The following is a 27,551-nucleotide window of genomic DNA, read 5'->3' on the forward strand; positions in this document are numbered from 1 at the left end:
TGTCTTTGTAGAAGACGAATATCAGGGTTGAATACTGCATTGTACTTTGAATCCTTTGAAGGAGCTGTTCCTGAGTTATTGAGTGTGTGTCTTCAGCAATAACAGAATGCAGAGTGCAGTTTCAAAGGGTCTGGGTGGAAAGGAATTGACAGCATGGGCCAGTTGAATTGCAGGTACATTTTCCGTGCTGTAAGACTCTGTGACTGTATTATAGCGCGACAATTACAGAAAAAGTGCAGTGCAGTTAGATAATAAGAGTTGAACATAAAAGCAAGATTAACATTGACTGCAAAGTTGTAAAAGGTGCTACAAAAGCAAAGGCTGTTACATTATTACGGACGACGCATTCCAACGGAGTTGAGAGAGCGCGGACAGCGCCTGCGCGCTGCTCCGGCCTGTTTGTTTACACGGCAGGCGTGCCTCTGCGGTCACGTGAGCTGTCGGTGACGTCAGCGCGGTTGTCGGGGAGCTGCCGATGCGGCCTCTCAGGTGAAAGGGAATCTCACAGGTACGTGGTGATGGTGGCGGCAGCGCCCGGTGACCTTCACTGACACTTGCGGACTCAAGCCGAGACGAGGTCGCGCTGGGCCGGGCATCCTTTCAACCCAGCTGCCGTTTTTGTCCGTTCCCATCCTCGGTCGCTCGACGTGAGGTTTCGAAGGCCTCACCGAGAGAGGACTTGTTGACGTCTCAGGCGGGGTGGGCTGGTGTGATGATGTCATTGGTGGTCCTGGGAATTGACAGTAATTCTGCCCTATCATCTACGGCTTCTCCCCCAATCATGGGCAGGGCTTTATGTTTGGCAGGCGGCTGGCTAATCATCTTAAGGTTAGGATAGACAAATGGGCGGGGTCTCGTAGCGCAGGCTTGAGGAGGGCTGCAAGGGTGGATGCAAAAAAAAGTAGCTATCTTGCTTTGCCCTGTTGGTAAATAAAACGTTTTATTTAATAAAGCACCATTCAAAAAGTGCTAAATTTTCATATTAGTCCAAGTTTATTAAATAAGAAATAAATAATAAATTACCCTTATTATTTCTATTTGACTCCTGACAACTTGTTTATCTACAGATCAAAACCTAAGCCCACAAATGCATTTCCACGCGCAAATTTGCTAACCTAAGATATTTATTGAATTTGATAGGCTTAATTTTTTTTTATCAGTTTGTGCCTCATGTTTTAAATCTTATGTAGGTTCTTCAGTTAGAACATGAAGCAGTCCAACCCTCTGCTTTACAGCCAGTTTTGGGGAACATTTGGTCTCAAACTAATGTGTGATAGGAATATCATTTGCTGCCTTTAGGTGCCAGGCAATAATCATCTCCATCAATAATCTAACCACATCAACTTGATGTTCGGTGGTATTACTGTCATCAAAGTCAGCAAAGCCTTAAGGTTTCTTTAACATATTTGCAATGAGTAGAATAATAAAGGGGTCTGCAACAGGAGTTAGCTGACTTTCTACTAGCAATAAAACATTTCAGATTTGGCAGTATTCCCCAACTTGTCTTGGTGAATGCAGTACAAATTGCACTGAAAAAACTTGAAATGTTGCGAAACAAGACAGCTGGTTCCTTTTCCTTAATCTGTTTCTCTCCCCACTGATACTTTCTTAACCTGCTGAGTGCTTCCTGTATTTTTCACTGTCAATTCAGATTTCCAGCATCTGCAGTTTTTGCTTCTAAAGTAACTATGTTTAATTGGGACAGGAACTCAATTGAATTGCCTTTATTTCTTACATCCTTCGCATACATGAGGAGTAAACATCTTTACGTTACGTGTCCGTTTAAATGAGCAATGTGCAATTTGTAGAAATTTGTAATAAATAGTATGTACAACAGGAGCATAAAAGTACAATTCTGTCAGCGTGAATTAATCAGTCTGATAGCCTGGTGGAAGAAGCTGTCCCGGAGCCTGTTGGTCCTGGCTTTTATGTTGCAGTACTGTTTCCCGGATGGTAGCAGCTGGAACAGTTTGTGATTGGGGAGACTCGGGTGCCCAATGATCCTTCGGACCCTTTTTACTCACCTGTCTCTGTAAGTGTCCTGAATAGTGGGAAGTTCACATCTACAAGTGTGCTGGGCTGTCCGCACCACCCTCTGCAGAGTCCTACAGTTCCCATACCAGGCAGTGATGCAGCCAAGTCAGGATGTACCCCTGTAGAAAGTCCTTAGGATTTGGGGACTCATGCCAAACTTCATTGATTGGATGAGTTCTTCTAGCAGTTTGCTTTTAGCAGCACATTGCAATACTTGCAGTCCCTTGTCTCTAAGTTTGATGGGGTCTATACTGAACATTCACTACTATCTTACAATGTACTAATCCATTTCTTCATGGAATAGAAAATCAGAATGTAATGTTAGAATGTGAAAATTGATCAAATAAAATGTAAAGATATGCTTATTTATGATTTTGATAACTTTAATCTGATTGGAACTTCTTTAAGAGGGGCAAAGTCAAAGTTCATAATGCACAAGTTGAAGACCAAAAGCGCAAGAGATTCTGCAGATGCTGGAAATCCAGAGCAGCACACACAAATGCTGGAGGAACTCCGCAGATCAGGCAGCATCTATGAAAAGGAATAAGAGTCAATGTTTCTAGCTGAGGCCCTTCGGCAGGACGAGCCCCAATGAAGGGTCACGACCCAAAATGTTTGACTGTTCATTCCTTACCATAGATGCTGCCTGATCTGTTGTGTTCCTCCAGCATCTTGGCGTGTTAAAGACCAAAACTTTTGTTGTGAAGTACTAAGTTTGAAACTTGTGAATAGAATTGGAAGTAGTGCACTAATATAAGACCCTTACAGGAATATTAGAACACAGTACTGTACAAGTAGTACTCTGAAATGATTCTTGTAACAAATACAACGGGTAGAAAACACATAAGAATAAAAGACAACATTGGACAGTTTGTTTGAAACTTGAGTGAAAGGAAGAAGAAACGTAAGGGCTCTGTGCCATTGAGCATTAATTGGGAGTTTGAATAGACTCAATGGGCCTAATGGCCTTCATTGTGGGAACAATCCCACGATTCCATAAAGGTTTTAGCATTAGTTTTCTTGTAGGACTACCAGAGTTTCCTGGGCTTTATGGGACAGCAGCATAGTGATTAGGGGAGTATTTTAATCACAAAGAATTCAACATTAATTACATTTCTTAAAGATCATTGGTGGGCCATTGTATTAAAAATAAGTTTGAATCTCACATAAAAAAACAACATGTTTAGAATAATTCAGACAGCCTCTTCCATCACAGACATTGAAAATTGTTTTAGAGCTAATATTACCAGAGCTAGCCAAATGGCATGTCAGTAAGATATGATAATAATTCAGTGTTTCTGGTCAATGCATAAATTTTACTTAACCAAGTGTTTTCCTGCTGTGTAGAATGTCTATAAGAAACAAGAAAATATGTATTTTTGAAAAAGATAATGCAATTTTGAAATGGAAAAAATAGTTCTTGTGACATAAGCAGGAGGATAAAAGTACGATCCATACTAAAAGATTAATGAATGCACAAGCAATATTTTAATTATGATTCACTATATTGGTGGTTGATATGTTATCATGCAACATTAAAATAATTTATTTAATTAGAGATACCGTGCAGATAGACCCTTCCGGCCCTCAGAACTGTGCCGCTCAGGAATCCATTGATGTAGCCCTAACCTAATCTCAGGACAATTTACAATAACCAATTAAAGTACTAACTGGTACGTCTTTGGAATGTGGGAGGAAACTGGAGCATCCCACATGTACGGAAGGAGACCCATGTGCACATCGGAAGGTCATACAAACTTTCTTACGGAAGATGCCGGAATTGATTCCAAAGTCCGATGCCCTGAGCTGTAATAAATAAATACACATTAAAGTAACAAAAGCTTAACTGCTTTGAATTGAAGAGCAAAAACTGCAGCTGTTGAGAATAGAAACAAGAAATGCTCAGCATTTTGAAGAAACAGAGCCAATGATACAGATGGATGACTGTCTATCAGAATTAGTTCTGATGAAAGCTTATCAATTTGAAATATTAACTGTTTGCTCCTCCATAGATGCTACCTGACCTGCTTTTGATGTTTATTTCTTCAGTGGAACTCCCATGTTACTTGATTTTTAAGTTTGAAGAAATAAAATCTAACCATGTTTAATTAAAAGTTTAAAGTAAATTTTATTATTAAAGTCACCATATACAACCTTGAGATTCATTTTCCTGTGGGCATATTCAGTAAATCTATAGAATAGTAACTATAACAAGATACTAATGATAAGTACAAAAGAAACTCTTGCTTTGGAAATCTTGAAGTAGAGTTTTAGTTTCTATCGTTTTTAACTCTGAATTTGAGACATAGTGTAAGCGTAGTCACAGTAACAAGATAGGGTGAGAGATATTAGATAGTGCTCAGGAAAGCGGGGCTTTTAGTTTGCTTCAGCATATGTCATTAAATTTGTTTTGTGGCAGCGGTACAGTGCAATACGTAAAAATACTATAAATTTCAGTAAGTATATATAAAAAAAGAAAATTTAATCAATAAGTAGTGCAAAAACAGAGGAGGAGGAACTGAGATGGTTTTCATGGGCTCAGTGCCCATTCAGAAATCTCATGGCAGAGGGGAAGAAGCTGTTCCTGAAACACTGAGTGTGTGTCTTCAGGCTCCTGTACATTCTCCTAGATGGTAGCAATGAGAAGAGGGCATGTCCTGGGTGATGGGGGTCCTTAATGACGGATGCCACCTTTTTGAGGCATCGCCTTTAGAATGATTTATATGTTTCTTTTTTATCATTTCCATCAAAACAAAATGCTTTCGCTGAGACACATATGTCTCAGAATTCAAAGAAAAGATTTGAATTGCTCCAGGATTTTTATTTTATTTCATTCACAGGATAGATGGTATTTGTTTCCCATTCTTATTAGTCCAATAGAAGGTTATGATGAGCTCCCTCCGTCTAGATCTATTACATTATGTGTGGTTGATCTATGGGACGGAGCTGATAAGCAGGAAGTTCCTGAAGTTGTATCCAGCAATACAGAAGCAATGGCATATTGTATAAAGTGTGTGACTGTATGAGCTGGCAATGACAATGGTAATAGTCTTGTATTTCTGCTGTCCTTGTTCAGCGAGCTGTCAAAAATAACAGGTTTGGGAGATATTTTTAAGGAAGCCTTGCTGAGTTCTGACATCGCATGTTAAAAATGTCAAACACAGCAGCCATGATGGACAGAACATGGATGGAAGAAGTTTTTAAGCGAGAAATTGAGGTGCCCTGGAGAATATCAAACTCCTTATGTTGAAGGTAAATGAATCCCACTCAGCACTTGGCAATGCTTTGTGGAATGGCTTTGGGGTAGGAGAAGGTGAGTCACTCAGATAGCTAATCTTTCAATAGCTCCTCACAATCACGACATATTACATGCTCTTAGGACAGCTTGGTAGCATAGTAATTAGCGTAACAGTTTACAGCACCAGCAATTGGGGTTCAATTCCCATCACTGTCTGCAAGAACATAGAACATAGAATAGTACAGCACAGTACGAGCCCTTCAGCCCACATTGTTGTGCCAACCCTCAAACCCTGACTCCCATATAACCCCCCACCTTAAATTCCTCCATATACCTGTCTAGTAGTCTCTTAAATTTCACTAGTGTATCTGTCTCCACCACTGACTCAGGCAGTGCATTCCACGCCCCAACCACTCTCTGAGTAAAAAACCTTCCTCTAATATCCCCCTTGAACTTCCCACCCCTAACCTTAAAGCCATGTCCCCTTGTATTGAGCAGTGGTGCCCTGGGGAAGATGCGTTGGCTATCCACTCTATCTATTCCTCTTAATATCTTGTATACCTCTATCATGTCTCCTCTCATCCTCCTTCTCTCCAAAGAGTAAAGCCCTAGCTCCTTTAATCTCTGATCATAATCCACACTCTCTAAACCAGGCAGCATCCTCATAAATCTACTCTGTACCCTTTCCAATGCTTCCACATCCTTCCTATAGTGAGGTGACCAGAACTGGACACAGTACTCTAAGTGTGGCCTAACCAGAGTTTTATAGACCTGCATCATTACCTCGCGACTCTTAAACTCTATCCCTCGACTTATGAAAGCTAACACCCCATAAGCTTTCTTAACTACCCTATCTACCTGTGAGGCAACTTACAGGGATCTGTGGACATGTACTCCCGGATCTCCCTGCTTCTCCACACTACCAAGTATCCTGCCATTTACTTTGTACTCTGCCTTGGAGTTTGTCCTTCCAAAGTGTACCACCTCACACTTCTCCAGGTTGAACTCCATCTGCCACTTCTCAGCCCACTTCTGCATCCTATCAATGTGTCTCTGCAATCTTTGACAATCTTCTACACTGTCTACAACACCACCAACCTTTGTGTCATCTGCAAACTTGCCAACCCACCCTTCTACCCCCACATCCAGGTCGTTAATAAAAACCATGAAAAGTAGAGGACCCAGAACCGATCCTTGTGGGATACCACTAGTCACAACCCTCCAATCCGAATATATTCCCTCCACCATGACCCTCTGCCTTCTGCAGGCAAGCCAATCCTGAATCCACCTGGCCAAACTTCCCTGGATCCCATGCCTTCTGACTTTCTGAATAAGCCTACAGTGTGGAACCTTGTCAAATGCCTTACTAAAATCCATATAGATTACATCCACTGCACTACCCTCATCTATATGCCTGGTCACCTCCTCAAAGAACTGTATCAGGCTTGTTAGACACGATCTGCCCTTCACAAAGCCATGCTGACTGTCCCTGATCAGACCATGATTCTCTAAATGCCCATAGATCCTATCTCTAAGAATCTTTTCCAACAGTCTTCCCACCACAGACATAAGGCTCACTGATCTATAATTACCCTGACTATTCCTACTACTTTTTTTGAACAAGGGAACAATATTCGCCGCCCTCCAATCCTCCAGTACCATTCCCGTAGACAACGAGGACATAAAGATCCTAGCCAGAGGCTCAGCAATCTCTTCCCTCACCTCGTGGAGCAGCCTGGGGAATATTCCGTCAGGCCCCGGGGACTTATTTGTCCTAATGTATTTTAACAAATCCAACACCTCCTCTCCCTTAATATCAACATGCTCCAGAACATCAACCTCGCTCATATTGTCCTCACCATCATCAAGTTCCCTCTCATTGGTGAATACCGAAGAGAAGTATTCATTGAGGACCTCGCTCACTTCCACAGCCTCCAGGCACATCTTCCCACCTTTATCTCTAATCGGTCCTACCTTCACCCCTGTCATCCTTTTGTTCTTCACATAATTGAAGAATGCCGTGGGGTTTTCCTTTACCCTACTCGCCAAGGCCTTCTCATGCCCCCTTCTTGCTCTTCTCAGCCCCTTCTTAAACTCCTTTCTTGCTACCCTATATTCCTCAATAGACTCATCTGATCCTTGCTTCCTAAACCTCATGTATGCTGCCTTCTTCCACCTGACTAGATTTTCCACCTCACTTGTCACCCATGGTTCCTTCACCCTACCATTCTTTATCTTCCTCACCGGGACAAATTTATCCCTAACATCCTGCAAGAGATCTCTGAATATCGACAAAGAAGTTTGTACGTTCTCCCTGTGACTGTGTGGATTTCCTCCTGGTGCTCCAGTTTCCTCCTACATCTCAAAGACATAAAGGTTAGTTGGTTAATTGGGTGCTGGGTGGGTGGTGCGGGCTCGTAGTGCCCAAAGGGCCTGTTACTGTGCAATATCTCTAAATAAATAGATGATTTGAGTTAAGTGTCTGGTTCGTGGTGATGTTGGGTCCTCAGAAGAAGGCCAAGATAGGCTATCCACAAAACCCCTTAGATGAAAATGTTTGCAAATTCTTAAAAATTTTGCTTTAATAGAGTAGTTTTCTAAGCTATTTCATAGAGTCAGTAATCAGTATCAGATTTAATATCACTGGTATATGTTGTGAAATTTTTTGTCTTTGTGACAGCAGTAGAATGCAATACATAATAATAGAAAAAATGTGAATTGCAGTAAGTATAATAATATTTAAATTAGTAGTGCAAAAATAGAAATACAGAAGTAGAAAGGTAGTGTTCAATATCCGTTCAGAAATCGGATGGCAGAGGAGAAGAAATTGTTCATGATTCATTGTGTGTGTGCCTTCAGGCTTCTGTACCTCCTTCCTAATAGTAGCTATGAGAACAAGGCATGACCTAGGCGATGGGGGTCCTTAATGATGGATGCCACCTTTTTGAGGCATCGCTCCTTGAAGATGTCCTGGATATTATGGGGGATAGTGCCCATGGTGGAGCTGACTGAGTTTACAAATTTCTGCAGCTTATTTTGATCCTGTGCCCCCTCCCCATACCACGTAGTGATGCAGCCATTAAAATACTCAACAACATTGCTATATGTCTGAAGTCACATAGGAGTCAGACCAGGTAAAAGTAGAAAGTTGTTTTCTAAAACGGATTTGCAAATCATGAAAGTTCATGTATTAATGCATCAATTTATTAATAACCACAACTAATTATGAAATTACCTTGCTGCCATAGTGAGATTTGAATACAAATTTAAATAATATAACCATTTCCAATGCCCAAATTTAACCTGTGATTTGAAAAGCATTACGTTTGCTTTGCTGTGAACAAACATTGTATCTTAGTATTTAAAACTAAGAGAAATTTTTAAGAATGCTACTTTGAGTCTCAACAGTACACAAATTTAGCATTTTCTCAGATCACATTTAACATATCCATTGTCTTGTATTTTTAAACAGTATTTGATTTCATCTACGATGGAACTAGCAACCAATTTTTTCCGAGTGGAGTTCCCAAATTTCACGAGTACTTTACTGCAGAGGTTAAACCAGCAGCGTCAAGATGGACAGCTATGTGACATCACTATTCAAGTTCAGGGTCATTTATTCAGGGCCCATAGGGCTGTATTAGCTGCCAGTTCACCTTATTTTTGTGATCAGGTACTACTGAAGAATAGCAATCGGATTCTTCTGCCAGACGTGATGAACCCAAAGGCATTTGAAAATGTTTTGTTATCTTGCTACACGGGGAAGCTTGTATTGCCAGCCACTGACATTGTCAGCTACTTAACAGTAGCGAGCTTCCTTCAAATGTGGCACGTGGTGGATAAGTGTACAGAACTTTTAAAGATGTGCCCAACTGTTCCATACCAGAAGGCAAATCATTTGATTGACCATCAGTCACCCAGTAGCAGTAATTTTAATGGCTTAGGGGAACATTCAGAACTCAATGCTCTGGGACAACATGAACTCAATAAGGGTACAACTGAAGATTCAAAGGCTGATGAAAATGGTGAAGAGAGCCCCAAAGAGGGTAACGTATCACCGCCCCAATCCGTAGATCACGACAACCTTCCCAGCAATTCCTCGGGAGAGCAGGATCACTTAAGTGCAGAAATGAATAGCCAGGATGGCGAGGAAGGAGCAAGTGACAGTGCAGAGTATGCTTTTGCCAGACCGCTGTATAGTCAACCTAGCATAATGCCTCACAAACGGTGGGTGTATGTAAAACAGGAAAAGTTTGAGCAGGATTATGGTGATGGAGTCTCCCTTCCTGCTGTTGAAGATCACCAAGTCTCCGAGTCGGAGAACCTTACTCAGGCAGAACCAGTAATACAATCTTCCAGCATTGATGACAGCTTTAATATCGTCACTGCCAAAAACCAAGAGATGTTTGAGGAAGGACCTGAGAATCGTTCTTACGATGAGCAGGTTGATTACTATGGGTCATCACTGGATGAGTTTTCAGCTGACAGGGGAGATACGAGCATCAGTGCACACCGTCAGGATCCATTGATGGCAGCAGAAATGCAGGTGAATCGACTGCCTGGTTATGGGGTTGAAGGTGAACTAGGGCCACCAGTTAATGAAAAGACCTCTCACTCTGGCTTCACTGCTGTTGTTTACAAACTTTACCCATGTCAGTGTGGCAAAAACTTCACTCACAAGAGTCAGCGAGATCGACACATGAGCATGCATCTTGGCCTCCGGCCATATGGCTGTGGTGTTTGTGGTAAGAAATTTAAAATGAAGCACCATCTTGTTGGCCATATGAAGATCCATACTGGCATTAAACCGTATGAGTGCCACATCTGTGGTAAGAAATTCATGTGGCGAGATAGTTTTCATCGGCATGTGACATCGTGCACAAAACTGTATCAGGTCCCTGATGTCCGCTGACAGGACTTATGGGCCAAGAGGCCCATTTAAATTATATACGGTACTTGATGTAGTTAAGATGTTTTAAGTGCTTTTGACTCATTCAGTGGTGGGCTCAATCACAGTAGAAAACCAGAGGTTTCATTGCTGACAGCCAGGGGATTGTGAGAAATCTGTAGGTGCCACAATGACATTTATTTAACCAAAACCATTCTCCTATAGTTTTTACACTTTAAATCTTGCACAATTACATGACTGCTAGACAACTGAATTGACGAGCCTTGTGTACATTTAATGTGGAAAGAAGTGAAAGCAAATCTAGGAATAAATGTAGAACTGTATTTTGCTAATGTGTTATTAGCTCCATTTGCACATGTATATTTTATGTCGAGTCTATACTGAGAGCGTTGTGTGTAGAAATGCTGTCAGCTCGCAAATGAACATCTCTCCTCTGAGTCTGAAGCTTTTTGGGCTCGAGTCCCCCACAAGCGACTGGGGGAATAGGCCGCCACTTACATGCATCACTGAGGAAATACATTGGAGTGCCATCTTTCCAATGAGAGATTAAACCGCGGCTGCAAATGCCCTTAGGTACATGTTAAAAATCCCATGGCATTGTTTCAAAGGAAGAATAGGGGAGGTAGCCTAAAGTCCTGGATAATTTTTATTCTCAATCAACATCACTTGCAGAAAATAAACATTATTTAATCTTGCTGTGCATAAACTAGCAGCTGTTTATCCTACATTACAACAGTGTTTATACTTTAGAAAAAGTTCTATTTTAGCTGTAAAGCACTTCCGAATGTCCTGAGATTAAATGGACTATATTAATCCAAGTCTCATTCTTTCCCTTTTCTGCCTTTCACAAAGGCAGTTTTATGTAATGGAGAGGATTGTGATAGGAATTTATATATTACATGCACAAAACCAGAAGTTGGAGCAGTTTACAATCATCTTAAATTCCAAGGCTGCAGGTGCCATGTTAATGGAAATTCCTATTAAAGTGTTGTATTCTGGAGCCTGATCCTCAGAATTATATTTGGACTTTGAGGATTAGTACTGAGCTCGGTGTTCGAATGGTGCCCAACGTTGTTTGTGAACAATGGACTGCCGATCATTTTGCAAAAGGCTTACAGATTGAAATACTCTTTAAGATGTTTGAAGTCTTTCAACCAAACCTTTCATTTGGCATGTTGGCTGATGAATAACTTAAGAAATCTTTCTGTAACTTTGAATATTTGGTATGTTGTAGCTTTGCAATGCATTCTAAAAAAAATTGTCTGCATTGATAGTGGCTTTAAATAACTAGGTGTGAGACAGGCTGAAAATAACAACTATAGTAGACTGATGCTCGTTTCCCAAAATGGTATTACTTGCATACTCTGTGTATGTGTATATTTGAAGTATTGTGTCCTAGACACTAAATGTTGAGCATGCATGACAGCTGAGGAGTAAATTACCAGTCAGATTTACTGACGGAACTCAGCACATCAGGCAGCATCTATGAAAAGGAACAAACAGTCAACATTTTGGGCTGAGACTCTTATCAGGACCTGATGAAAGCTCCAGCATTTTATGTTTGTTCCTCTGGGTGTTCATCAGCATCTGCAGAATCTCTTGTGTTCAAGATTTACTGACAAAAGTTTCTATTTGGTAAGGTATTATTCACAGCAGATGGACATCTATGAAACCACAATGAAATTATAGAAGAATATAAGGTGGAAAGAGAGAACAGGAAATTAATAATTAATAAGCTCCAAAGATGAAAATGCAGCATTTGATAGAACAACTTATTGGCTTCTTTAACAAAGGTGGATGATTTGAAAATTATGTACTGTTAATTGCTTTCTTGAAAATGTTCAGTCATTTTCCGCTGAAAGCAAATGACACTTTAATTTCTGTTTTGCATTTGTTACTTTTAGAAATAGAACTAAAAGAGCCTGAGAATTAAAATTTTTAAGCTACAATTCTTTTTAAAAGTACCTATAAGCAGTTGATGTTTTACAGAACTAATGATATTTTAATGTAAACATAGTTCAACTCCAAAGTTATTCGATAATTACAACTTTTAGGACCTGAAGACTACTATAAAGCACTCAAATCGAAAAAACTTGTTTGCAAATCCTATCTGTAAAAACATGTTACTTGTGCAATGGATTTGAATCTTTCAGTGTGAAGTCGCTGAGATCAGCTTACCTAAAACTGACACCCCTGTCTGTAGGAATTTGAAATTATTTGATTATGTGATAGCATTACTTGGCAGATCAGAAGTACTTAAAAATACTGTCGAAGATGTACCAGCCAGCCTCGTGTATTGATAAGATATGGAGAGGGAAGTACAGGGGTGTGGTTAGCATGGAAAACGAGGCCATTTAAATGCTCATTAAAGGTCTCTAATGCATCATTAGCTCTCTGACCTTGAGTAAATGGTGTTTTCGTATAGAGGAAAGCAGCTTCCAATTGAACACTGCCTATGCCAAATTAAAGAGCTGATTTTGATTTTTAAAGTATAATCCTTGGTAAATTTACTTTAACATCCTAAGCATTTTAATATAATTAAAAGGTACATAGACTGTTGTGGAATACAGTAGGTGCTCATCATATTCAGCATTGATTCTCCATATCCGTTGAGCCAATAGGATAATTCCTCTGAAAGGCTTTTTGAATTCCAATGCCTGTATAGTAAATTTAAAATCTGGGCTTTTGGTGGACAGACATGCAATAGAAAGTACTATCTGGTGCTACAGGGAAATAGCAAAAGAATGGGACTGACTGGAGTGCTCTAGAAAGAGACATCACAGCCTCAGTACAGTACCTGGCCTCAGGTGCTCTTATGAATATGCCTCAAATGAATGTCTACTCTGTAGTGCTCAGTTTAAAGGCTTCAACCTTTTCAGTACCCTGATTTCTGTTACTGTAATTAAATGTATTAGCACCAGGTAAGGGATTACTGAACAACTTAAAACTGTCAACCTTATTTCCAATACCATCAGCATTATTGAAAATGAGAGCACATTATTAAATTTGAAGTGTGCTCTTCCTTTTTGGTGGGAGCTAGAGGAAGGGAGTGGTGATAAGTTTATGCCTTGAAAATGGAAGAGGAACTGGAATGTTGTTTGATCATTGCCCGTCTTTTCCTGACTAACTCTAGAATAAAGCAGTGTATACCATAGTTAGCTGCAGTCCTGCCACCTTTACTTACTTAATAACCATCACTGCTGTGGTCCATTGTAAGAATCAAACAGACCTGTGTGATGCAAGAAAAAAACCAGAGGAAAAAAATCCCAAAAAATCATTGCACTATTTTAAGACAAACAACCAGAAAGCAAATTACAGAGCAAAGCTTTGCTGTTGTAAAATACAGTTAATTTATATAGCTTAATTCATCTGTGAATAGTAAATTATTCTCACAGTGTTTGAAAAGATATGCAGTCCTTAAAATTATGTGGAGTTAAACGATGTTTAAAATAGTTTGGCTGAATCCCTTCACCTATATTAAGCATTTTCAGTTGACCAATGAAAATCTATTTTACTAAATATTTGTTCACTATCAATTTCCAGGAGACTTTCTTTACTTGGATTTGGTGGAATATATGGAGATGACATTCTGTGCATTTTATATTTTACTTGGGAGTCCAGTGTATTTCCAAGTTAGAATAAGCTCTCTCCAGAGCCCTAACAGATTTAGAGTCATTCTAGTTACAGAGCACAGAAAGAGAACCTTCATCACTCCATGTCTATGTTGGTTAAGAAGTACCCATTTATGCTGTTCCCACTTATCAGCACTTCAATCCATATCCTTCTCTGTCTGGTGGCTCAAGGGGCAACTGGGCCATAAGATTAAAATGGCTACATCATCTGTAGTGACGCAGATAACCTCATTGAACCAATGAAACTTCATTGTTTCTGTTTGCATGTATTATGTGCAACTGGACTGTCTGTTTTGAAATTAACACCTTGCCCTTTGTTAAGGTACACAGCAAGTGCCTGTACCAAGCTAATTTTATCAGACATAAGGGAAAGGCCCCATCTGATTTATACCTTCCACTAGACTTTGAAGGTTTTGGATTGGAGTGAGTTCCCCCTATGTTTTCCCCTGTTTATGAAATGTTTCCATTTCTGTCACTGGTCACAGAATATTACAGTTATTAAACATTACATTTATGCCAAATAAATAATAATAGAGCAATATTTGGGTATAAAATGAACTAGTAGTGGAAGAAGCTGTTTTGGAAGTTCCATAAGTGTCATGTAAGTGTAATTCAAATTAAACTTTAAAACCAGTCATTTAAATCCATACCTGGTCCCATTATCCATTATCTATTTTCATCTTTATTTGAAATAATTAATACAATGTTTTAGAAGCAGTAAGTGTGCACTGATTACTTTGTAATTCAATTACAACATTTATCAGATTTTCAAATCCAATAGATAATATATCATAGAATAATATAAATTCATATTAGACTTTATATATGTATATATGTTATTTAAATCAATGCATTGTCTTTAGGGTCAAAGCTAACTGGACACTGACAGATGAATTTATTTATACTGGAAAGATGTGTACGATAAGCTTTGAGTAATTTACAGTGGTCATTGCAATAATTAACATACTCATCTTGATTAGATATCTATGTAATATTTCTGTGAGAGAAACGTGACCACTCTGTGATCAGTGTAACTCAATACAGAGTGTTTCCAACAGATATGATGTTTAAGGCTACTTTATGCAATGGTGCATTTAAAATTATACTGCTACCAAATATCAGATATAAAAGGTTAAAGTGCTAAGTTTTGCAAAATGGCTTTTGCTGCAGGATTTTCCTTAGGCCAAATTCACAGACTTTCTCTCTTGCACAGAAACTAGTTTATTAGGTTTCCCCTTGTGTTAAAATATCAATATTTCCGTGTCATCACAGTAAGTTTAAATGTTGTTCATCTCAGATATCCACAGACAGTACCATGTGCTGTACATTGGTTTTGTATAGGGATGTCTGATTAAGAAGTAAGCTCAGAACATGCTGTGTTATCCGTTTGTTGCCTGAGTGCTATATCATGTGTGAAGCTGCATCACAAACAGTAAAAAATGAATATAAGATGGCAAATTAGGCATTTGGTTCACTTTTGCACCTGTTTAATCTAGTGAATTATTCAGCTGTTACAAAATATAAATGCATATAGACTCAGTTTAAATGGATTAATAATACTCTGACATTTGAGGTCAAGTAGAAGGGTTGTTGTATATTTTATCAGTAGGAACAATCAAGTGAGAAGCTTATTTTTTGCTTTCTGTGATGTCAAATTAGTAATGTATTTTTTCTCCCTTGTTCATTTTCTGAAGCCTGTAAATCAATAATAATGCTACTGAGATTTATAAGTATATAAAAAGGTCAAGGTAGTACTTTAACCCTCTTCCAGCTTTAAACTAAATGAGGTACAGAACATTTTCAGCTAATAAACTTTAGGAAACAAAACTTCCAGGCATGTGTAACAGTTTCCAGTTATATAATTTTAAGCTAATTGTGAAAATGTATATAAGATGTATTTAGGAAGTTTTGACACAGGGATGTCTTATCATTTGATTTTTTTTTGTAGCAAGTGGAACAGAGATTGCGTTTTTCTCAAATGTTGCAGTTCTCTACTTCCAGTGTGTATCAGAAAACTTTTAAAGAGACATATCAAATTGATACTATGTTCTTATTTCAAAAATCGAGTGGGTCCACCTGATTTTCGATGTTACTTTAACCTACGTGGTTTAGGTCGTTAATTTTAAATAATTATCATCTTTCTGAACAATTGTTGTCAAAGTTGTTTACTAACTGTTAAAACAAGTGTTTCATGTTTTGTCCAATGTTATTTAAAAAGTGCTTTCAAACTGAATTTACACTGAAACTAACCAGTTATGTCAGAATTTGTGATATTTTTTTTTGTTGTTTAAACTATGTTTCCCATTCTATTGAACATACAGTGTCTGGCTTGCTACTTGCAGTTGCCAATGCTGTGAAGATTAATTTCTTCTTATAGAAGAAAATTGTGACTGTATGAGTACCATATCGTAAAATAAATGTCAGCTGGCTCAAATCATTCGTTTGCTTCTGTGGTCTGTTTTGCCCAAATCATTATGTCTTGTCATAGAGTCTTACAGCATGGCAGCAACCCAACTTATCTACTTGTCAAAAGTAAAGTTATAGAGATTAGTACTAACATAGTAGTAATGATGCAGTCACTCGAGTTGAGTATGAAGTTCTCCGAAGTGGTTGTCCATTGGTGGGTCCTCAGGTGGCTGTAATGCAAATATTGTTAAGAGTGCTAACATTGATAGAAAGCACAAATACTAAGTAATGCTTATTGAAATGAAATGCCTGAATTTAATCAGAGTCAGGTTTATTATTTTTTAATTTTATTTAGCAATGCAGCGTGGAGTAGGCCCTTCTGGCCCTTCAAGCCATGCCACCCCAGCAATCCCTGACAACCCCAATTTAACCTTACTTAATCACAGGACAATGTACAACGGCCAGTTAGCTTACCTGGTACATCTTTGGACTGTGGAAGGAAACCGGTGCACCTGGGAAACACACACACATTCTACAGGGAAGATGTACAGAGACTCCTTACAGACGGTGCCAGAATTGAACTGTGAACTCTGACACTTTGAGCTACTGAGGTGCCCTGGCACGTCATATATCACTGACATATGATGTGAAATATGTTTATTGTGGCAACAGTACAGTGCAATACATAAATACTCTATATTTGCAATATATTTTTTAAATTAAATGCCAGAGTGCAGAGGGCCCAGAATGAATGCCGCTCAACGGCAACCACCAATCAGGGCATTCATGGATGACCTCACAGTCACTACAGAATCAATTCCAGGCTGCCGGTGGATTCTGCAGGGGCTGGAAAAGCTGGTGGAGTGGGCCCGGATGCGTTTCAAACCAGCCAAATCAAGATCGATGGTGCTGAGGAAAGGGAAGGTGGAGAACAAGTTCTGGTTCAGCATCACAAGCACAACCATTCCAACCCATTACAGAAAAGCCAGTCAAGAGCTTAGGCAAGGTTTTTGACAGCTCTTTAAGGGACACAACATCCATTCAGGCGACCTGCACCGAGTTGGATGGCTGGCTGAAATCTGTGGACAAGTCTGGCCTACCTGGGAAGTTTAAAGCCTGGGTGTATCAGCATAGCATTCTTCCCAGAATACTGTGGCCCCTCCTCGTCTATGCAGTTCCGATCTCGGCAGGCGAAACCTCAGGAGATGGCTGGGGCTGCCAAAGAGCCTGAGCAGCATTGCACTCTATGTAATTGAGTGCAAACAAACAAACTGCAACTGCCCTTCAAATCCTTGGAGGAAGAATTCAAGGTAACAAGAGCCAGAGAAGTGCTACAGTATAGGGACTCAAGTGACCTGAAGGTGGCTAGAGCAGGGATCCAAGTAAGGACTGGCAGGAAGTGGAGGGCAGAGGAAGCTGTTCAGGAAGAGGCGAGGCTGCATCACAGGAGGCTGGTGGGAGTGGTCACACAAAGCCGAACTGGGCTAGGATCCTTTCCAACTCCCCAAATGGACACCAGAGGGAAGGAAAGGCGTCGTCTATTTCAGGAGGAGGTGAAAGCAGTAGTGGAGGGGACAAGAGCCTGCAAGGCGGTGGGAGTAAAACAACAGGGAGCTTGGACAAGATGGGAGAATGCGGTTGAGAGGAAAGTGACCTGGGTTGATCTTTGGAAAGCTGAACCACACCGCATCCAATTTCTCATCCAGGCAGTGTACGATGTGCTTCCAAGCCCATCAAACCTGCACAGATGGGGCAAGGCAGAGTCATCTGCGTGCCCACTGTGCTCCAAGCGAGGAGCCCTGGAGCACATCCTCAGTGACTGCACAAGGGCACTTGGTGAGGGACGGTACCGATGGAGGCATGATCAGGTCCTGAAAACCATCGCTGAAGCCATCAGCGCAGGAGTTGAGTGGGTGAAGCAGTCCCGACCCTCCAAGCAGACCATTGCCTTTGTCAGAGCTGGGGAGCAGCCAATACCTGCCAAAAGAACATCTGCAGGCATCCTGACCTCTGCAAGGGACTGGCAGCAGTTGGTGGACCTCGAACGGCAGCTGAAGTTCCCCAACCATATCGGAGCCACCACCCTGCGACCAGACATTGTCCTTGTGTCTGAATCTACTAAGCAACTGGTGCTGCTGGAACTGACAGTCCCAGGGGAAGATCGCTTGGAAGAGGCCTTTGAAAGGAAGCTCTCCAAGTACACAGGACTGGTCAGCAACTGTCAGCAGGCTGGATGGAGAGCGAGGTGTCTCCCAGTGGAGGTTGGTTGTAGGGGATTTGCAGCCTATTCCTTAGCTAGAGCCTTCAGCAATTTGGGCATCGAGGGAGAGAGGAAGAGGAGAGCCATCCGCTGTACCACCGATGTGGCAGAGAGGGCCTCAAGATGGCTGTGGCTCAAAAGAGAGAAGCCATGGAGTCATAAGTAGCTATCCATCTGGACACAAGCTGGGGTCTGATAAGCCCCGGCTGGGTCACCTGGAGGAGGGTGTATGATGTTGAAAGACCTGAAACGCCCGATGATTCCAGGAACATCAGTGAAGATGTGTCCAGAGGCATCAGTGGATGTACGTACATAGTAGTGCCAAAAAGAGAACGAAAGTAGTGAGGTAGTATTCAGGGGTTGGTTCATTGTCCATTCAGAAACTTGATGGTGGAGGGGAGTAAGCTGTTTCTAAAATGTTGAGTGTGTACCTTCAGGCTCCTGTACCTCCGTGATGGTAGTATTAAGAAGGGGGTCATGCCTGTATGGTGGGGGTCCTTTATGGTGGACGCCTCCTTTTTGAGGCATCGCTGTTTTGAAGATGTACTCAATGGTAAGAAGACTAGTGATGATGTGATTAGCTGAGTCTGCAACCCTCTACACTTTTTACTGATCCTGTGCATTGGTGTATACTTACTGTACAAAATGGGTGCATCAAACTGTATTTAATTTGATTTAGAGATACAGAACAGGCCCTACTGACCCAACGAGCTGCACTGCCCAGCAACCCACCTATTGACCTTAGCCAAATCCAGGACAATTTACAATGACCAATTAACCTACTGAACAGTACATCTTTGGACTGTGGGAGCAAACCGTAGCACCCGGAGTAAACCCACATGGTCATGGGGAGAACATACAAAATTTCTTACAGAGGAGGCCGGAATTGAACTGTGAACTCCACCAACCCAAGCTGTACTAGTGTTGTGCCAACCACTGTGCTGTTATGGCACCCTAATGAGGCATCCTAAAAGTTATTTCCAAACTGTTTCACTGTTTTCATTAATATCTTTATGTGAAGTGACACATTGCCCTCTGTTATGCTGTAAACTTCATTTGTGTATCTATGATGTGTGATGTGCAATAAAGTAAATCATGAGATTACCGTTAACCAAGTACTGTATAATAATATATAACCATTTCTGTTCAACAGGGACCTTCAGCCACAAGGAAAATGCAGAAAGTAAATTATTGCAATTAATTCAAGATTGTTTAATGTTATTTCCAGTACCCAAATATAAAGGAAAATTAAATAATTATTCCTCTGAGTTTGATGCAGCATAAAAAAGAACACAATAATAAAAAAAACACTAAATATAAATACATAGTTTATATACATCGATTGATTGTATGTCCATAAAATGACAGTAGGCACAGGTGTGTCTGTACGTAAGGTGACTGACAGGAAATGATAATGTGGTGGGGTGGGTTAGTGGCTGGAGGTGTTGATCAGTCTTACTGCTTAGGGGAGGTAATGCAAAGTTTATAGATACAAATAAATAGCCTGCATTCCGAGTCAATTTATCTCAGTTAACATGACATTGATTTGATTCCTTTCATCACTCAGCAGACTTCTCGTATGTGAAATGTAAGTAAATCGTACATGATGCAAATTAGGCTTTCAGTAAATTATTTTGCAATGTTTTCTGATATATATTGCAAGGAAACTTATGGGGGACTCTTGAGTCTTTATGCAAGATCCTGCCCGGATATGACTAGGTGTTGAGCCATGCTTGCACCAGACAGTCTGAAGTTATGGTTTAGTACTAGCGCTACTTAAAAAATTAATTTCTGGAGTAGGGCACAGCCAAGAAGGCCACCTTATTTTGGCCATCTCCCCCCCCCCCCCACTAGTACCTGGAATGTTGACAATTCCTTCACCCACCCCACAGATACTGCTCAACCCACTGAGTTCCTCCATTGTTACTAATAGGTCTAGCTTTTACCATCCATCCCAGGTTACACATGAAGGTGATGATGAGCGTCTTGAACCGTTTTATTGCATTTCACAAAAGGTATTGCCACAAAAGCAACATGCACAAAATGCTGGAGGAACTCTGTGGAAAAGAATAAACAGTCAACGTCTTGGGCCAAGATGCTTCTTCAGGACTGAGAAGAAAGGGGGAAGATGCTAGAATAAAAAGGTGGGGAGAAGGGAAAGAGGCAAGCTGGAAGGTGGTAGACGAAGCCAGATGAGTGGGAAAGGCCAAAGGCTGGAGAGGAAAGAATCTGATAGGAGAAAGGGAAGGAGGAGGGGTCCCGGGTGAAAAGTAAAAGGTCAGAGTGAGGGATAGAGGAAGGGGGTCACTGCCACAAAACCTTTGGGTAATGGAATATGAAGATTTTTGATTTCAGCTGTAAAAGAACAGAGATTAATCTGCAAGTCTACGCAATGTATTCTTGGGAAATTTCAAGTTCAAGTTCATTGTCATCTGACAGTACATATATACAAATGAAACAACATTCCTCCAGAACACAGTGCACTCACAAAACATTATCACACACAGCACATAAAACAAAATATTACAACAAATAAGTTAATAAATTATCATTCAAAATACATGTAGTGTACAGCACAGGGAAACAGTAAACAGCTTGCTGCCCTAGTGACAGCACCTTGGTGGTGGCAGGGTATTCATTAGTCTCAGAGACTGAGGGAAGAAGCTGTTACCAAGTCTGGCAATCCTCGTCCTGATGCTCCTGCACCTCCTTCCTGATGGTAGTGGGTCAAAGTGATTGTAGGTTGGGTGGTAGGGGTCCTCAACAATGTTTTGGGCCCTTCATATACAACGCTCCCGGTAAATGTCACAAATGGGGGGAGGTGATCCCCCCTCAGTGATCCTCTTGGCAGTTTTCTCTATCCTCTGTAGGGCCATATGGTCCGATGCCTTGCAACTTCCGTACCACACAATGATGCAGATAGAACACTCAAAATTTTGAGATGATGACATTCCCAGGTACCTGATGCCCTTGACGTTCTAAGGGTGGAATTTGCAGGTGAGGTGATATTGCCAAAATGCATCATGTTTATGGAACATGGCAAACACAACGGGCCAAGGGTGAATCTTGATAGCAAGTTAATCAAGGTAGCTTAATCAATCCATGCCTACTTTAAGGGTAGAGAGAGTCCATAAACCTTGTCAAGTTGCAAGTATATAGTGAACTTTCCATCAAACCATATGTAAATGCAGGAAGTCCTACTTGAATAGATACCTAACTCTATGCTACTATGCCACCTTCTGGTAAATAGTGAGCAGAAACCAGGCTCAGTCCTCTTCTCATGAATTAGTCACTACTGTTCATGCATAAATGGTTAGCACCTTATTCCCTGCAGGGTAGATTTGAATGAATGGAGATTTGATAAAGGTATACAAAATTATGAGTGGTGTAGATAGGGTAAATACATGCAGGCTTTTTCCACTGAGGTTGGGTAAGACTGGAACTAGATTTCATAGGTTTAGTGTGAAATATTTAAAGGGAACCTGAGGAGGAACTTTTTCACTCAGTGCTGAGAGTGTGGAATGTGCTGCCAGCGGAAGTATTAAATGCAGGCTCGATTACAACATTTAAGAGTTGTTTGGACAGGTACATGGATGGGAATGGATATGGAGGGCTATGATCCAGGTTTGGGTCATTGGGACTAGGCAGGAAAACAAGTCAGCAAAGAGTAGATGGCCTGTAGGGTCCAGTTCTGTGTTGTAGTGCTCTATAATTCTATGAGGTAGAACTGGATCAGTGGATAGGGACTTAGGGTAAAAGCAGGTTTATGGAATTAGTTTGAAGATCAACCATGACCTCTTCAGTGCCGGAATAAGTTTGAGGGATTAAATGTCAGGTTGTGTTGCATTAGGTGTAATCTTGCTGAAAATCATGGTGGTAATTGACAGGCTGGTGTCAGTTAAGTTTCATTCAGAGTGACAAGTGACTCAGTGTAATGAGACGGTGATGGAGGCAGCCCTCATGAGGTACAGGATGAAGTGGCATCAAGCTGCTATAACTTGGCAGGATTCAGAGCAAGAGCACAGACACCCAAAGGTACAGTAGTGTAGCAGTTAGCGCAAAGCTTTACAGTGATCGGGGTTCAATTCCTGCTGCTGTTTGTAATTTCTCCCCGTCACCACGTGGGTTTCCTCTGGGTACTCCAGTTTCCTCCCACGTTCCGAAAGATGTATGAGTTAGTTAGGATTAGGAAGTTGTAGGCATGCTATGTTGGCACTGAAAATACGGCGCCACTTATAGGCCCCCAGCTTATCCTTGGACTATGTTGGTATTTAAAGTAAATGATGCATTTCACTGTATGTTTCAATGTTTTGATGTACATGTGACAAAGTTAATCTCTTTAATCATTAAAAAATACCAGTAGTGATGGCAGAGACTGGGCTTGGATGGGTCTGACTGAAAGGATATGAAGACATTAAAATGGTACCTGATATTTTCAAATCTACCTAATTACCCTGCTGTACCATGGCGAGCACTGTAATTGGTAGCAGTCAGAATGCTGTAGTGTTAGAATGACGCCATCTAGTATGGAGACATCAGTGCACAGGATTGGAAAAAACTGCAGAGGGATGTAAACTCAGCCAGCTCCAACATAGCCACAAGCCTCCCCAACATTGAGGACACCTTCAGAAAACAATAACTCAAGAAGGAAACATCCATCGTTGAAGACCCCCACCATCCAGGACATGTTATTTTTCTCATTGTTACCATCAGATACAGGAGCTTGAAGACACATATAATGTTTTCAGAACAGCTTCTTCCCCTCTGCCATTAAATTTCTGAATAGACAACATTACCTAATCATACAACAATAAAGAGCATATTTTAAAATCCTCTTGGAAATTTGTCTATCCACAAATGAAGTCTGCACTGTAATCTATTTTAAATATATTCCACATCTGTTTTTCCCTACTTTTCAAGTTTATTGCCGTTCACTGTACAGATATATACAGTTAAATGAAATAATGTTCCTCTGGAACCAAGGTGTAAAATACAGTACATATAATCACATTAAAATAATGTAAACAGATAAAAAATTACTCTGAAGATATATGTTAACATAAAGCATATATATGACATAAAAACACAAAAGAATAATGCCACTGACACTTCCATAAATAATGTGTACTGGGTGGTGACAGGGTTTCTACTGTAGATGAATACACATAAATTAATCAAGGCTTGTGACCAGTGATAATTAGAATACGCAAGCATAATTCAGTTTAGCTTTATTAATCTTTTTCCATTTTAAAATACTTAGGTTTATATTGACTATAGCAACAACCTACCTTCTTGTCACATTGCCATTACACTTTCCTGCCTACAATGGCAGTGTAACACCATAGAGGAAGATGTAATTAACTGAGAAAAAAGTAAAAACTGATTTCTTTCTCAATGAATCCATCTCACCCCATTACCCTCCTTGCTAGGGACTGCAGCCTCCATTACAACACTGGAATGCATTTTAATTAGTTTTGTCAATAGAGGCAAATGTTCTTCTGGCCACGCCTTCTTTCCACTCAGCTAACTTTTGAGTATTACTTAATAAGTGCAAACTTCTATAGATGCACAGTGGAAAATGTCCTAAATGGTTGTATTGTGGCTTGGTATGGAAACATCAATAACGAGGAATGGAAAAGTCTACAGAAAGTGATGAATATAGCCCAGTCCATAATTGGAAAAGCCCTCCCCAACATTGAGCATACTTTCAAGGAGCTCTGCCACAAGAAAGTAGCACCCATCATTATTGACCCCCCACCATCGTGGCCATGCTCTTTTTTTGCTACTGCCGTCAGGCAGGAGGTACAGGAGCCTTGGATCCCACACCACCAGATTCAGGAACAGTTATTACCCTACAACCATCAGGCTGCTGAACCAGGGTGGATAACTTCAAACATCACTACTCTGAACTAATTCTATGACAACCAGACTCACTTTCAAGGGCTCTCTACAACTCATGTTCTCACTATTATTTATACAGGTTGTCTTCTTTAGCTATTGGTGTTTGCAGTATTTCTCTGTTTCGATATTTTTTTTTCATTAATTCAGTTGTCTTTTTCTCCCTATGAATATCTGCAAAATGATGAATCTCATGGTAAAATATGGTAACATGTATAGGAAGTACCTAATAAAGTGGTCACTGTGTATATCTTTGTGACCTTCTGCTGCTGTAATCTGTTGCTGGTAGTGTAGTGACATCCATCCAAGACTTCAGGGTGAAAGGTTCTGAGTTCAAATCTGGCTGGCTCCTTGCACGGTTTCCATCCGTGCTGGTTGAGTGCCCAGCTAGCAACAAGGCCTTGTAAAACAGACAAAGCACTAGAGAAACATCACGGTTGCTGTCCAATGCACCGAACGAGGCATGGGGAGGAACCACTGCCCTAGCCCATCCACTTCAAGGCTTGGTGATGCTCTTCTGCACACCACTGTTATAAAGTGTGGCTGCTTTCAGTTATTGTCACCTTCCTTTCAGCTTGAACTAGTCTAGCCATTTTCCTCTGGTGGTTCTCCTAAACAAGGTGTTTTTGCCCACAGAACTGCCACTCACTGGATGTTTTTTATTTGATTTTTGCACCATTCTCTGTAAACTCTCGAGACCAGTGCATGAAAATCTCATTTCAGCAGTGTCTGAGATAATCAAACCACCCCATCTGGCACCATCAATCATTCCACAGTCAACATCACTTAAAACACATTTCTTCCCATTCTCATATTTGATCTAAACAACAAATGAACCTCTTGACCATGTCTGCATGCTTTTATGAATTGAATTGCTGCCACATGATTAGCTGATTAGGTATTTTCATTATCGTACAGGTGCACCTAATAAGTGGCCACTGAATGTATGTGCTTTGATAATTATTTTATTTTGAACTTTGAACAAGTATCTGAACATACATTCTCTGCATCCAGATGTGGTTGTTTTTTTTTTACAGAAATCACTTGCCTTCACCATGCATATGCCTGTAGGATCCACAACACTCAGGAGTCCCAGTCCCTGTCTTGCGACCCAAATAGATCAAGTGATTTCCCAACAGGACTGCACCACTGGACTGCTGCTTGGACCCAACTGTGGAGTGTGGAGCATGAGCTTGATGGACTCTCCCAGCATTCCTGAATGTTGGAATTAGTTTATTACTGGCACATGTATCAAGATACAGTTGAAAAGTTTGTCTTTCATAATGTTCATACGGATTAGATCATTACGCAATGCGTTGAGTTTGAATACTAATGCAGAATAATGTGTAAAAGCTGCTGAAAAAGTGCAGTGCAGATAAACAATAAAATGCAAAGTCATAATGAGGTATAGCGAAGCCGAAAGTCTATCTTATCAAACAAGAGTTCCGTTCAAGACTGATACAGTGGGATAGAAGCTGTCCTTGAGCCAGGTGATACATGCTTTCAGGCTTTTGTATCTTCTGCCTGATGAGAGAGGGGAGAATAGAGATTGTCTTTGATGATGCTGGCTGCTTTACTGAGGCAGCAAGAAGTTTAGACAGAGTCCATGGAGGGGATGCTGGTTCCTGTGGTGTGCTAAGCTGTATCCACAACACTCTGCAGTTTCTTGTAGTCACGTGCTGAGGAGTTGACATTCCAAGCCGTTATGCGTTCATATAGAATGCTTTCTATGGTGCATTGATAAAATGAGTCAATGGGGACATGGTGAATTTCTTTAGCCTCCTATAAGTAGAGGCATTGATGAGCTTGCATGGCTTTAACATCAGTGTGGTTTGACCAGGACAGGCACCTGGGAGCCTGAAGCTCTCAACCCCTCTCAACCTCAGCACTGTTGATGTGGACAGGACCATGCACACTGTCCCACTTTCTGAAGTCAATGACCAGTAAAAATCTACACTCCACCAACAGCTGGTTAAGCTTTTTGCATTAAGCACCAACCATTATCATTTGGAGAACTGAAAGGCAAACAGGTAACAATAAGATAAGTTGAACATTTCAATCCTTTATGATTGTTTTCTGTTTTTAATTACTTGAAGTTTTATTTAATATAGATTTTGAAGATTTTATGATCCTATCATTGGAGGATATTCGGACCATGCACATTCAGAGGCATATAAATTTGACAAAGGATGAAGCTCAGATAGATCTTGACAGTATAGAGCTTGGGGCACCATGGTAGTGTAGCAGTTAGCAGGACACTATTACAGCTTGGGATGTCAGAGCTCAGAGTTCAACTATGACATCGTCTGAAAGGAGCTTGTACATTCTCCCCATAACTGTGCGGGTTTCTTCCGGGTGCTCCAATTTCCTCTTACAGTCCAAAGGCGTGCCAGTTAATGGGTTAATTGGTCTTTGTAAATTGTCCTGTGATTAGGCTAGAGTTAAATCAGTGAGTTGCTGTTCTGCACTGTATCTCTAAATAAAATAAAATTTCGGTCTTTCACACATTCCTGACTTTAGTCAGCCCACTCTGGCAGTTCAGCCGAGAGCTTTAAGTCTGGAATTCCCTTTGTCTTCCTGCCTCTCTCTTCTTCTATTACTTTTCAAAGGCTAAAATAGTGGATTGGTTTATTAGAGTAGTTTCACGGGCTAGGTTTGTGCTGGGTTACCATTCCAATGAACATGCAATATAATTCCTGCTTCCCATGATTGTCAGAATATTAGCTACTTCTCACGGAAGGGAATTATGAATAGATATTGTAAAATAAATGTCCGTCGGCTCCAAACATTCCTCCTTCATTATCAAAGTCAATCGGATTTATGTCTTGTCATAGGTTAAAAAAAGCAATTTTTATAAGTTAGCACTAATATTGATTGAAAAGGCAAATGTTAAAATATGAGAATGAGAGTTGGTTTGAATATTGTTATGTTTTATAACTCCAAAACGTTAAATTAATTGGAAAGAAAACTCAGAGGGTCCAGATTGCGAGTCTAACTTCGTTTTTACTTTAAGCAAGGTGCACGTATATCATGTGGTGGGGAGATGACATATGCAATTTATATACTTCATATATACAACCATAATGAAGTATTTAAGCAACAAGGAGTGCTTAATCAAATAATATATTTACAATATTTCTTAAATATTACAGAAATGTTAAACACACAACAAAT

At 40.5% G+C, this 27,551-nt stretch overlaps 1 protein-coding gene across 3 annotated transcripts; it reads left to right on the forward strand.

Moving 5' to 3' along the window:
- Positions 1–434: 434 nt before the first annotated feature.
- Positions 435–26,755, forward strand: zbtb43 (zinc finger and BTB domain containing 43). 3 transcript variants are annotated; one of them, XR_011882783.1, is made up of 2 exons: positions 435–508; positions 25,415–26,755. XR_011882783.1 is itself a non-coding variant. In XM_072239986.1 (2 exons), the coding sequence occupies exon 2, from the start codon at positions 8,763–8,765 to the stop codon at positions 10,182–10,184; it is 1,422 nt and encodes a 473-aa protein (XP_072096087.1). In that variant the 5' UTR covers positions 441–508; positions 8,745–8,762; the 3' UTR covers positions 10,185–16,250. The 3 variants fall into 3 exon arrangements, 2 of the variants coding, with proteins under 2 accessions (XP_072096087.1, XP_072096088.1); XM_072239986.1 differs by lacking the exon at positions 25,415–26,755 and adding an exon at positions 8,745–16,250 and having other exon boundaries at positions 441–508; XM_072239987.1 differs by lacking the exons at positions 435–508; positions 25,415–26,755 and adding exons at positions 7,457–7,648; positions 8,745–16,250.
- Positions 26,756–27,551: the final 796 nt, after the last annotated feature.

Source organism: Mobula birostris, chromosome 22 (genome assembly GCF_030028105.1).
Source record: "Mobula birostris isolate sMobBir1 chromosome 22, sMobBir1.hap1, whole genome shotgun sequence".
Classification (NCBI taxonomy): Eukaryota; Metazoa; Chordata; class Chondrichthyes; order Myliobatiformes; family Myliobatidae; genus Mobula; species Mobula birostris.

Excerpts from the sequence above, each read along its gene's own strand:
- zbtb43 (XM_072239986.1), top strand. The coding sequence starts at position 8,763 with ATGGAACTAGCAACCAATTTTTTCCGAGTGGAGTTCCCAAATTTCACG.